Here is a 14,617-nt window from a genome sequence, read left to right as displayed (position 1 = left end):
TTGGCTGGAAAGATGACGCCTTTCATATAAAATTGTAAAATTCATTAACAACAAACTTTTATGCAAGGAAATACTCATAACATACAAGTAGAAATAATATTACATGAATTATTGGAGTAAAATCTAATCGCAAACCAAATAAAACTTTTGGTCAGAGGCTATAAACATGGCGGGGCAAAGTGCGGGTAATTCGCATTTCGAGAAAATAGGTAATTATTCGATGATTCCTTTTGTGTTTCTTCATCTTGTTCTTTACAATTTCTGGTCATTTGTTATCGTTTTCCCTATCTGTTAAAATGTTTGCTGTATACCAATTGCGATTCAAACGAAATAAGCCTAGCACCGTACTGTTGACGTATTGGTTTTTTTTTTGTTTACGTTTTACTTAGGATCAAGACTACCTATTATCTCCCCAACAAGTGAACAACTGGTATAAGGTGTCCCACACAGCCAAATTAAACTGTACAAGATCCATGCTAAAAGTTAACCCTACCTTTACAGATGTTCACAGTTGAATAAAAATCTTAAAACTGATTACACAACTGCTCCATCCAATGCGTTTGAAAATGAAAGGTCAGTCAGCAGTTGCACCCTAGGCCTAGAATAGTTCTTCTTTAAAATTAGTGTTAAAACGTCCACTTCCAAAGATGGTGATATCGCAGACAGGTTGTCTTATTTTATTATGTTTAGTGCAACTGCCTGGGTGTTTCCTGTGAGAGGAAACCAGAGTATATAAATCTTGAACTCAGGAAGAGCAACGCTAGACCACCCTCCACCCCCATTGGCCTAGTGCCTTTTGGAACCTGTAAATATGAAATAAATGAATCTACCCCCATCTCTGTTCTACGGCTATTTTGAAGCTCTTAACGTCTAATATTCACTGTAATTTTTCTTGGTTCGCCAAACGAAATAATTTCTTGTGACATATCTGATACAAATTTATAATCCAGTTTTTTACAATGCACAAATTTTAGTAAACTTTGACAAAACGGAATTTAAGTAACCTAAACCAGGGGAAAAAATTATAATCTTTAAAAAAATTTGAATCCTAATATTTCAGTCATCTACTGCTACCTTTTAATTTTATAACAGACAAATTTGATAACAACAAAAATATCCTCATCGAAATGTTGAAGTATTAAATCCATGAAATTGTACCTTTTGTTATTGTGTGAATATTTGTGGTTTTGGAGTAGCATTGACAGTCTTGTCTTGATTTATTATATTAGGTCCATAGGTAAAGCCAATGTTAAAACTTAAGATTTTTAAACATGTTCTTTTGTTATTGTACCAATTCAGTTTGTGATTGCTCATTTTATTATACGCCCACATGAAAATGTGGATGTATATTGCCGTCGCCCCCGTCCATCCATCCGTCATCTACAATTTCTTGTGAATGCTCTAACCCCAAAGTTGTCATCCAATTGTTTTAAAACTGATATATGTTGTTTACATTAGTGAGATGAAGAAGCCTATTTAATTTCAATAATTTCCGTTTATTACATCTAGAGTTATGGCCCTTGTTTCACTATGTTGACGCCTGACTTTCAAAGAAAGCAGGGGACTATTAAAATGGGTTCGTCTGTCTGTCTGTCCATCTGTCCGTTCGTCTGTCTGTCTGCCTGTCCGTCACACTTTTTGGGGCACAATACCTCTCCTTCTAATTGCACTAGAATGATCAAACTTGGTGTAGGTGTTTATTAGGTGAATGCCTTGATGGAGTTTGAAGATGAGCATTTTCTGCTTAGGGTAAGCAGAGATAAACAATTTGATTGGTTGATGCTTTGGGACACGATAACTTTAGTTCTAATTAAGTGAGAGTGATGAAACCTGGTGTATGGTTTCATTACATCAATACCTTGACTTAGGTTCGGTAATGAACATTTTCTGCTCACGGTAAGCAGAGCGATAAGCAATTTGATTGGCCGAGACTTTGGAACACAATAACTCTCTTTCTAATTAAGGTAGAATGTTCAAACTTGGTGTAGGTGTTTATTAGGTCAATGCCTTGATGGAGTTCGAAGATGAGAATTTTCTGCTCAGGGTAAGCAGAGATAAGCAATTTGATTGGTTGATGCTTTTTGGGATACGATAACTTAAGTTCTAATTTAGTGAGAGCAAGGACACTTGGTGTATAATTTTATCACCAATACCTTGACTAAGTTCGATAATGAGCACTTTCTGCTCAGGGTAAACAGAGCGATAAGCAATTTGATTGGCTGAGACTTTGGAACACAGTAACTCTCCTTCTAATTGAGGCAGAATGTTCAAACTTGGTGTAAGCCTAGGCGTTCATTAGGTGAATGCTTTGATCTAGTTTAATGATAAACATTGTCTTCTTACGGTAAGCAGAGATAAGCAATCTGATTGGTTAATGCTTTGATGCACAATAACTTTGGTTATAATTAAGTGAGAGTGATGAAACTCTGAATATAGATTCATTATATCATTACCTTGACTAAGTTTGATGATGAGAATTTTCTGCTTAGGCTAAGGAGAGATAAGCAATTTGATTGGTCAAAACTTTGGAACATAACAACTCTGGTTTTAATTGAGGTAGAATGTTTAAACTTGATGTAGATGTTCATTAGGTGAATGTCTTGACTGAGTGCAATGATAAACATTTCGAGCTAAAGCTAGGCAGAGCTAAGTAATTTCATTGGTCAATGCTTTAGGATAAGATAACTTTGATTCTATCTGATAGAGAGTGATGAAACTTACTTGTATAGTTGATAATCAATTTGATTGCTTGATAGTTTTGAAAAAAATAAATGTGCGATAAATTAAAATGTGTCATCTATTTGTTTTGGGATTTGGGCGGGGGACATTAGCCTCACTGTTGGCTTGTTGAACCTTGTGAATACTCTAATGCCAAAAGTTAACATCCAATCTTTGTGAAAGTTATATACAGTATTTAAATTAGGGAAACGAAGAAGCCTATTGAATTTCATCAATTTCCGTTTATTACTTCTTGAGTTATGGCACTTTGTTTAACCTTGTTTTCTAACGCTCTTAACGGCAAGAGTTTTCATCCAATCTTTGTTAAATTTATATGCATTAATTAAATTAATGAAACAAAGACACCCACACTGATCAGCAGTGAATTTTCGCTAGGCCGCTACAATCACTGATAAGGATGACATCGATGCCACTTAATGAGTCCCAAATATTAACTTTTTTCTTCCGTTAAATTAAATTCTAAAACATTTTTTTCATTTATTAGAAAAATTAATAAAGACGTTTGAATTGTTTGTAGGTAAAATTCATTTCCTATAAATGGGTATTAAAATAAGTAAAATTCACCATTTAGCCCGAATCAGTAATGTCTTATGTAAACAATGCACGCGCTATTGAGCCAATGATTGACACCACGGGATGTGACGTCACGTGTCGAAACAGTCATCTGTTACAGAGATATTAAAAGATCTCTGTGAAACAATTTGAAAGAAACCTATTGAATTTCAGAAATTTCCGTTTATTACTTCTAGAGTTATGGCCCTTGTTTCACTTTGTTGCACCTTGTGAACGCTCTAAAATCAACAGTTATCAGCTGATCTGTATGAAATTGATATGCATCATTTAAATTAGTAAAGCGATTTCGTTTATTACTTCTTGAGTTATGGCCTTTGTTTCACATTTTGCACCTTGTGAACGCTTTAACATCTAAAGTTATCTGCCAATCTGTATAAAAATTTATATGTGTCATTTAAAATAGTAAAAAGAAGAATCCTATTGAATTTCAGCAATTTCCGTTTATTACTTCTAAAGTTATGGCCCTTGTTGAACCTTGTGAACGCCAAAACCTATCCGATCTTTGTGAAATTTATAGGCATTATTTGAATTAGTGAAACGAAGAATGCTATCGAATCTCAGCAATTTACGTTAATTACCTCTAGAGTTATAGCCCTTGTTTCACTTTGTCAAACCTTGTGAACACTCTAATGCCAAAAGTTATCAGCTAATCTGTATGAAATTTATATGCATCATTTAGATTAGTGAAACCACGAAGCCTATTCAATTTCAGCAATTTGAAATAATTACTTCTCAAGTTATGGCCCTTGTTTCACTTTGTTCAACTTTGTTAATGCTCGATTGATGAAAGTTATCATCAGATATGTATGAAATTTATATTCATTATTTTAAATTTGTGAAACAGAAGTCTACTGAATTTCAACAATTTCCGTCAATTATTTCCAGAGTTATGGCCCTTGTTTTACTTTGTGAACCTTGTGAATGTTCGAATGACAAAAATTATAATCTGATCTATTTGAAATTGTATTGTAAATGCCCCCAATTACTTACAAAAGAATAAATATGCAACAATCCTTGTCGACCGCTTGGATGATTTAGCTGCTGTGGGCGTATGTTTCGTGCCTGGCAACCTATCTTTAAGCAATGTCTCAGAAATGAATCTGCCAATACATGTAGATGGGCCTCAGATTTTGTCGCACAAACATGACAAATTGAATCAAATGATATTCTTTTTAACAGATGATGAGTTAATGAGCTTAGAGAAGTTAGATCGAGCTTCACCAGATTTATGGCCTGAACAGAGTAAGTCAAACCTATTTTCAGCATTTTTTATTTGTATGATGCAGCATAAGCTTACATCCAAATCATTTATAATTTTGATAAAATAAATCAATCTAATGTAACCTACCAAGTACCAACACTTTAAGAGATCTATACAAATTATGTTAATGATCTATCAAGCTTTTAGCAGTTGTTAAAGTAGATAATTTAAAATGACAGCAATTTGGATAAAAGAGTTAAATTTGGAAGTTTAGGAGTGTTTAATCGAAAAACATTGTTGTAAATGATTGTATCCAAATTCATTTTCAAGTTCAGTTGGTAAAAAAGCTTGATTATTGCTTATTCTTTTTGTTCAGTACCTGGTGTTTCAGAATTTGCAGCTGTAAAAAGTGTAAGTACAATGTATGGTTTATACAATTAAATCAAACTTTGATCTAGTTTATAGTATAAATTATAAAGTTTTCATGCCAGAAAGTAAAATTTCTATTACTGGTTTATTTTGTTATTTAAGATTATAGACATATCAAAGTATTTTTGAAATAATTATTTTCTTCCATAGCCATCGATGACAGCAGATGAACCTCCACCAAAATGGTTGGCAGATTTAGAAAATGATGATATAGAACTTTTACAAGGTATATATTTCTTCATTCATTTTTGCCAGAAAAAAAAGCTCTCCTTGATTGCAAAAAGTAAATAATCGCTCTTCTTCTAAAAAAGCCCTCACAATTTGGACATAGTGAGGTATATTTGATAAATAAATAAGGAGAGTTGTATGATAACAAGGAGAGTGAATCTGTTCATGAATAAGCCAGAGGTACATGTACTTAGAGTAAAATACAAAAGATTTAAGAGTCCATGTAGAAATGAAATGAAATAGGATTTAACGTCCTACTGTTCTGCTCCAAACTGGGCTAATGAAGACGGGCATATGCCATACAGTACAGTGTGCTATGAGGGAAATTTTGCCCAGACTGCGGCACTGCAGCCTACTCATATATCGAATTCCAACATGAATGCCAATGTGTACATGGGACCTCGGTTTTTCGTCCCATCCGAATGACTAGACGGCTGTCCTTGTCAGGCCCTTCGTTCTGCACCACTGACAAGGGGAAACCAAGTCGGAAAATCCAGATGAACTTTGTCAGCTAATGCAGGGATCGAACATCCAACCTCCAGGCTAGCGAGCCAGCGGGCCCAGCGCCTTACCCACTCAGCCACCATGGCACCCGAGTCCATGTAGACAGGACTTCATTCATAGTAGCAAACGCAATTAAATAGTAACTTTTGACCATTTCATAATGTATATTTATCTTAAAAAAGGATGCTCAAAACTTGTCTTTACTCTATATTATGCATTAAATTAAATTATTCTTATTAATTACCAGAATTTGGAAGTTTAACAACGTCTCAACTAATGGAGAAAGTCAAAGGCTTACAGAATTTAGCTTATCAACTTGGACTAGATGAAGGTAAGTTAAATTGATACAGGAGATGTCTAATGTAAATCAACCGAAATATTGAGAATATTCTGCCACAAGTGAGGAATATTAGAAAACAAATAGTATTGTTTATTGGTCCCTTCTAATTTAAATCCATGAAATTTAAAAGTATTCTTTTTGTAATTTCAGCTCGTGAAATGACAAGAGGTAAATTTCTTAACATCTTGGAGAAACCCAAAACACGTTCTTGATCATCCAGTTTCTTCTCCAGAAAGCATAGATATTAAACATTTTCTTTAAAGGACTTTCACCCGATTATAGTCAATTCCACATAAATGGAACAGTTTGTAAATATTGGCAGCATTTTTATATTATATTTGTTTTAAATATGTTTCAAAAAATAGAATAACAGCTTTGAAGTGAGTAGTTTGAACAAGAGTTCAAGCTGGAGGGGTTTGTGGGGAGAGGAAGGGGTGTATATAATCTGTTTTATGGAGTATGGGTACATATCGTCTCACCTCAGTATTTTAACCATACAAAATCATTCTAAGCCAGTGACATGAACAACTGTATGCAGTAGTGTATTAAAATACAGGAATTTAGAACGGCTAGATTCTATTGAATTTTATGTATTGATATCAGGTGTGTTGTGGGATGACGATCTGTTCTCGTTGAAAAGACGATTTACCTCTTATAATTCAAGACAGTTTTGAGGGTATAATCGATTTTGTGTTTCACAGGCCTACTTTTGCCTAATCGTTTGAAACTATACAGTCTGCTCTTGGGTTGTTTTTTTTTTGTTTTTTTTTAAATATTATAAGTTTGTTTTGTTTTGTTATATTATTTATGTCTGGAATCAACTGAAATATTTCTGTTAACTATAACCACAACTTGGTATGTGATCACAGGGACCTGTGAAAACTAAAAACAATATTAGATATTAAAGACAATGATATTGCCTCTACCAACATTTTCTGATACCCTACATTGTTACAAGCCCCTGTGTGTTTTATTTATTACACAATGGGAATAATCTGATATCATTATGCACTGTGAACAAATAATGATCACAGGGTTTGGTTCTTACAAAATAATGTAATGCATAAAAGTTTTCAATCACAGTGGTCTCAATTTTGAAATCATTTCATAATTTAAATTCAAACCTGACAATTGAATTTTAATATCTGTAATGTATGTAGATTTATGTGTGTTTTGTTGAGTTAGTAAGTATTGATCTTCACCACAATGTATAGATTTTTCTAGCAAACAGACAAGAGTTCTATCAATGTTCTTATAATGAATATTACATAATTGTTGTCATATAAAAAAATGTTTTGATAATGAAACTTGTGTTGATTACATGTATGTACTATCTTGAACCACTCTTTTCAAATTCAAACCCAGTAACATCACAATTCCTATCATCCACAATAAATATTACTGGTGTAAACTTGCCATCTACCCAATAACTACAACATTAAAGGAAATTATACCAACTAGAAATTTGTTGGCGGGCTGAAGTTATTTAATTCTGAGATAAAAATAAGCATATTCCCCACATTAAATGTGAAAGATCTCAAATTTGAACCCGATTTCTAAATTGTCTGGAGCTATTGCCCATGATTTAAATTGAATTTGGAGAATTTTAAGGTAACCGTGAAATAACCAGCAAACAGTGATGGCTGTTATTCCTTAATCACAATAAAAATAAATGACTTTCTTGCTCATTATCATTTAAGGGGCATTATGGGAGATTAGATAAAGAGTTGACAGTTCTCACTATAATAGTTAAACAGATAACGTAAATAGAATATGCTGAAAATTTCAGTCAAATTGCTCCACTCTTGAACCAAGATATTAGCGTTTGAATTTTAGGATAGCCTTGATCATCATTACTAAAGCCTGTTCGCAGGCTAGCGATGGCATCGAGAGATGATTATGGTCTGGATAAGTTAATTTATGTCTAATTAATAATTTAGGTAACATTTCAGGCCTAAAGAAAGACCTGCAAGAGGCAGAATTAACTCTTGCATAATGTATGTTTAAGTAAAGCATCCACCAAATTACTTACTAATACTACTCTGCATAACCTGAGCAGAAATTGCTCATTATCAAACTTAGTCAAGGTACTGCATGATGTACTGAAACTACACCCGGTTTCATCACGATCACTTTATTAGAATCACAATTATGTCTCAAAACACCAACAAATCAAATTGCTTGTCTCTGCTTTGCCACAGCAGAACAAATTCATAGAACTCAGTCAAGGCATTCACCTAATGAACACCCTACACCAAGTTTGAACATTCAAGGTATTGTGTTTCAAAAAATGTGACAGACAAAACCCATACAAGACAAAAAAAAAAAACTAAAATAAAACAGTTTATTTGCATTTTAAATGATATAGGATTAAAACTTCAGTTTATTTGATGATAAAATAATCATTAATAATATACACAGAAGCTAGTCATGTTAATTAACATTAAGTGTGGTTTAAAGGTCGCGAGCTAGACATTAAAGTAAAATATTGATACTACATGAGGGCATTAGCCAGAGTGTTGTATCAATATATATTGCAATGTCCCACTAGAGACCTTTAACAAACTTAAATTACAGATTACAATATCACACACCTGTAATTCTATGGAAACATCATGTGACAGCAATCTTCTATAAATAATGTGCAATTAGGAAAAGTGCCCATACTAATATTTGGCTCTACCTACACATATACATGTATATATGTATTAGCTTTTCACTAGTCTGTTTTGTTCGTCTAACCACAAACTTGTGTTTTGGTAAACAGTACCTTGTAAACATCTATATTGTAATCATGACAATATGAAGATATCTATATTGTAATCATAACAATATGAAGATATCTATATTGTAAACACAGTCGTTCTCTGTACAGAGTAATCTTTCTCTAATAAATGAACTTGGAAACATGTTGTAATTCATTCTGTTAAACCAATCATTCTTGGAAATCCATCAACTGCTCTTACACTTCCAACAAAAAATTTTGTTTTTTATTTTGCATAATGCAGAAATTGGGGTAAAGAAGCTGAACTCTAAAATATCATTATTAAACCAATTTTTCTATCATGTTTCTCCCAAAAAATTATCAGAAATTTTTTTACATTGCTTTTAACTTGTGTTTCTGTAAATCTGTTCTATAAAACAATACAAGAAGCACTAGTACAGAAATATTGTATAAAATGGTCCCTTTAAATGGTTCATTTCAAATCATATACAAAAAAAATTTACATTAAAAAATATAAACAAAATAATATTTATTTACAAAAATTCATAACATATTAAAATGACAGTGAAAAACTTTAAACATTTCTATTTACCATTGATCGTTAAAGCTTTTGAACAGAGGGGCCAATTTGTTGCCTAAATATCAAAAAGAAAGAGTTAGCCTGATGATAGAGACCGTTCAAATCTTAAACCAATCATTTGTGTGAAAGAATCCATCAACTGCTTAGAATTCCTCATTAAAATAATCAACAATGATCTTTTACAAATCTGGAATGTTTGTTTAACTAACTGAAAAAATTGTGAAATTTGCATAACAATTAAAAAAATAGACAGATTCAATTCTTGCACCTTTGTTGTTCAATGGATGGATTCGATAGTCAATTCTCATGACGGCAGTGTTATAACCATATCAGGAAGTAATGTGATTACATGTTAAAAAAAAAAAAGAAGTTATTATTAAATGGCCATTATTATCTATTTTATTAATGATTCTCATACATTTTAATCTCTTAAATGAAATGTATTCACATTTATCTGAATACTGTACACACACATATTCTTCTTAAAGCCACATCGTGCCAGAATAAAGGTTAAAAGCGGTATAGAGTTTAAGATAATCCACATTGAAAAGTATTCTGATAAAAAAAACAGTATTGGTTCAAAAATCATTCAAATAGATTAATTTTAACTAAAATTGTGTGTATTTAGTTACGTGGATTTGCAAATTAAAAAATTGCATCATATTTTAGAAAGCATAAAACAAACCATTGCAAAATCATTTTTTTTACTGATGTAAATCCTGTTAATGGGATAGTTTAGATATAAAAAAGACTATTCAATTAAGCAGGTTGTAACTGAAGGTTAATTTTCACCATTATTAAGAATAAATCACAGAAAAGAATTGAATTGAAATGATGATACTCTGAACAGGAAGTACTATAATGAATTTATTATTTTATGATGAACACATAAACTTTTAAAAAAAAAACAATTTAAAAAAAAACCATATATATCAATAAATTATTCATTTCTAGGCACACGGAATGCTTTTATATATTTTTGGTCGTTTAAAATGTTGAATGATAGTTGGTTGTTTCCACAAAAGATAAAATATTACCAAAGTGAAATATTTAAAATAAATGTTTAAATCTTCTTTAATACATGTGATTTAGATGATTGTGGTTTATATATACCCCTCTTGTATTTTAATATAAAGCAAGAAGGAATATACTATTCCTCCCACCACTGTGCTTTTGTAATGCATTAATTAAACATACAAATATATGTGATAATAATGAATATAGACTCCTAATAATAGTATTAACTATAGTATATAACTGTAGTCTATACAATGTAACAATCAATATGTTTTTTCTATATTAAAATAATATACAATAACAGCAATCAAATTTAGACTTTGTTTTAACAAATTAATATAGTATACCTACTCCAACTTAATTATCTCCCTTCCTCAATTCATTTAACAACTCGAGTGATTCAAGATTTTAGTGGGAGATAACAGTAAGAATGGTGTAGAATTATTTTTTAAATAAGGTTTATAATCTCAGGTTTGTATACATTATTTACACATGTATATTGCTTTAGCTATCGATATTTAATTTGTATCCCTTATTTTCTTAATTAAAAAAATGTCAAGTTTATAACAAACTTAGGCTACACAAAATAAATGTCTTGTTTCTCGGGCAACTGACAGCTGAAACTGTAGGGGGGGGAGGGCGGTCTATTTTTTTTTTTTTACCTCATTTCTGGCTAGAGGATGGTGCAAAATAAAATTTGGCTATTGTTGAAAATTGTTGGGGCGGGAGGGCGGCCTTGTATTTTTTTTTTTTTTTTTTTTTTAATGAGAAAGTCATTACTTGTCTACGGTTTTGCTTTCAGTTATATATTATACATACATCGAACATAAACTCAAAAATCAAGTCTACTCAAACACTGAACACTGACTGAAAGGAAAATAATTTTCCATATTTAGTTCACGTAATGTAGCTTACTAATGGTAATGGTGACAACCATAATTGAAATTGGTTTAAAATAAAATTCCGTACGACTATTAATAGCCGTCCATAATAACGACAAGATTTTAAAGAGTATTTAGTTCACGTAATGTAGCTTACTAATGGTAATGGTGACAACCATAATTGAAATTGGTTTAAAATAAAATTCCGTACGACTATTAATAGCCGTCCATAATAACGACAATATTTTAAAGAGTAAGCCTCTGTCAGCATGTGTATCAAAAATAATCATCACGGTAAACGACACTTAGATCTAAATCTAGTATTGCTGGTTTATAATGATTGACCTAATTCCAACCAATGCATGTCACGTGTCATCGGGATTCGGGAAATGACTGTTTCTCAGGATATTCGGTGTGTTTCTCAGGATATTCGGTGTTCTATCTGGGGTTTATATCGAATGACTATTTAAATTTAACTAACAACTGGTCAGTAAAACCATCAAATGTGCAATCCAATTATTATTTTCCGGGGATTATCAAAACTACCGTTAAATGTGCTAATGACCCAGATTCTGACTAAGGTATGGTGACTATCATCGTATCGTATTCGTAGCCACAAATTATAATAATTAACCTGTTCTACGATTCATTGTTTTATAAGTAGGATTTTTTCAAACATGGACTGACTGAAGCCGGCAATAATGAGCCGATTAAGATCGAATGATTGAAATACATTGCATTGTTGTCAATGACTTTCGGTGTTTAACACGAATCAAATTCTAGTTCACAAGGGGAGGTAATTAAAATCATGTGATACAAAAATGGAGGTTCTTTCGATATCAATAAAAAAGACCCGTAAATGAGCGTTTACATCTGAATCAGTTTAATACATTTGAATGGATATTCAGGTATGGGCATGTAGATACATGCGGCATATTCTTTTTATGACTTGTTTATCGATGTTCGGGCGGGCGGTACATATTTTTTATTTTTCATCAAGACTAATAAATAGGCCGCACGTGCAACCAATTTTGCGTGCGGGCGGTGCCCGAGAAACAATTTATTTTATTTGTGTTGCCTTATATGAGTGCACATACTGCAGTCATGTTTGGTTGTATAAAACATTGATATATATTATTAGATTACATGTAGTGGTATAATAGGCCATATTTGTTTATAAGATTATTGTGTAAGAACTGAAATGTAAAATGATGCATAGTGTTGAAACTGGACGGCAACATGATATTAAATGCATATTTATTGAGTTTATATCCAAAACAATATTTAAACTATGTATTAGACATTATCTCCTTATAACAAATGCTTGGCATTGTCTTATTATTGATCTTAGTGTATAATCAAGAAACAATTATGAATATTTTAGATAAAAGCATGGTCAAGGAAATATATTTTCTCCAAAGTCTAAAATATTCTTACTAAGTACATACAATTTACATACATAAAAGATAAAAAAAAAACCTGTTATGAGGAATAAAATCTAGGATATATGGCTACAAGATGGACTGCTTATAAAAAGTAGTTAAACATATTTTACATACGTACACTGTACAAATGACTTAAAACCGAGTAAAACATCTTTAGTAAGACTTTAAATGTAAGATAATGAATAAGTGTTCTCATGCAGATACTATGAAATTTTTCAACATTTTAAAATTTCCTACCCTAAAAGCTTATTGAATGAATTTATTTGCACTAATTTTATTTTAATCTATAATTGTTTTGTTTTTTTAAAACATTGATGCCAGTTTTAGACAGTTTTTTCTAGGTTTAAGCCAAAAATATCTGCAAAAAAAATACTGGTTAAAAAAGACTGATTATTGGAGATTTTGTCATATTAATAATACAGTGTTAATAAAGTGAGACACATTATTTAAGATTTTGTTCTTATTGATAATACATTTGTTCATTGAGACTAATAATTATTTTTTTTAAATAATACAGTGTGTGCAGTATACTGAGACTATTAAATGAAATATTAATTCTGTTAGTAATATGATGAGACTCATTTTGATTTGATATCTTGTTCATATTTATGCAATATTTATTAAAATGAGACTCAATTTTCAAAATTCTCCATTTGTTTTGATTTTGTTCTAGGATGGAATCAAGATACTGAATAACCAGCGGCTGCCAGGCAGGATACGCCCACATTTTCGAGAGATGGATAGAGAACAAGCTAACAAGAAAGTGATTTTTCCTACAATCAAGGGCCATAATTCAGGAAATTACAATTCGATATGCGTGAATATCGAAAGGAACCGAGCGAGATCTTTGGGTTATAAACTTACATTTCAAGTTTCAACAAAATCGGATAAAAATTGTGACCTCTATAGGGTCCACAACCTTGATATACTTTACCCTATTTGAGAAAGAACGGCAGCCATTTTGTCTGTCAATTTTGGGCCGATTTTTACGAAATTCGAACTCAGTCGTCCTTAGGGTGTAACGGTGATATAATAAAACGTTTTTTTAAATCGGATAAAAATTATAACCTCTATAGGGTCCACAAGCTAAAAACGTGATTTTTCGTACAATCAGGGGCCATAATTCAGGAAGTTAAGGTCCGGTATGCGCGAATATCGAAAGGAACCGAAATCTTTGGGTTATAAACTTACATTTCAAGTTTCAACAAAATCGGATAAAAATTGTGACCTCTATAGTGTCCACAACCTTGATATACCATATTTTTACGCTATTTGAGAACGAACGGCGGCCATTTTGTCTGTCAATTTCGGGCCGATTTTCACGAAATTCGAACTCAGCCATCCTTAGGGTGTAACGGTGATATAATAATACGTTTTTTTTAAATCGGATAAAAATTATGACCTCTATAGGGTCTACAAGCTAAAAACGCGATAATTCAGGAAGTTACACTCCGATATGCGCGAATATAGAAAGGAACCAAGATTTTTGGGTTATAAACTTACATTTCAGGTTTCAACAAAAATGGATAAAAATTGTGACCTCTATAGTGACCACAACCTTGATATACCGTACTTTAACGCTATTTGAGAACGAACGGCGGCCATTTTGTCTGTCAATTTTGGGTCGATTTTCACGAAATTCGAACTCAGCCATCCTTACTGTGTAACGGTGATATAATAATACGTTTTTTTAAATCGGATAAAAATTATGACCTCTATAGGGTCCACAAGCTAAAAACGCGATTTTTGGTACAATCAGGGGCCATAATTCAGGAAGTTACGGTCCGATATGCGCGAATATCGAAAGGAACCGAGATCTTTGGATTATTAACTTAGATCTCAAGTTTCAACAAAATCGGATAAAAATTGTGACCTCTATAGTGTCCACAACCTTGATATACCATATTTTTACGCTATTTGAGAACAAACGGCGGCCATTTTGTCTGTCAATTTCG

At 32.1% G+C, this 14,617-nt stretch overlaps 1 protein-coding gene across 1 annotated transcript; it reads left to right on the top strand.

Moving 5' to 3' along the window:
- Nucleotides 1-14: 14 nt before the first annotated feature.
- LOC126820516 (protein lin-52 homolog) lies at nt 15-7,508 on the top strand. The gene is made up of 6 exons (XM_050548550.2): nt 15-209; nt 4,492-4,554; nt 4,890-4,924; nt 5,093-5,168; nt 5,922-6,005; nt 6,165-7,508. Exons 1-6 carry the CDS (start codon nt 167-169, stop codon nt 6,224-6,226), a joined length of 363 nt encoding a protein of 120 aa, XP_050404507.1. The 5' UTR covers nt 15-166; the 3' UTR covers nt 6,227-7,508.
- The last annotated feature ends 7,109 nt before the right edge of the window (nt 7,509-14,617 follow it).

The sequence above is a fragment of the Patella vulgata genome, chromosome 5 (genome assembly GCF_932274485.2).
Source record: "Patella vulgata chromosome 5, xgPatVulg1.2, whole genome shotgun sequence".
Classification (NCBI taxonomy): domain Eukaryota; kingdom Metazoa; phylum Mollusca; class Gastropoda; family Patellidae; genus Patella; species Patella vulgata.
Note: the sequence above shows the minus strand (reverse complement) of the source record. Positions and strands in the feature narration are given on the sequence as shown.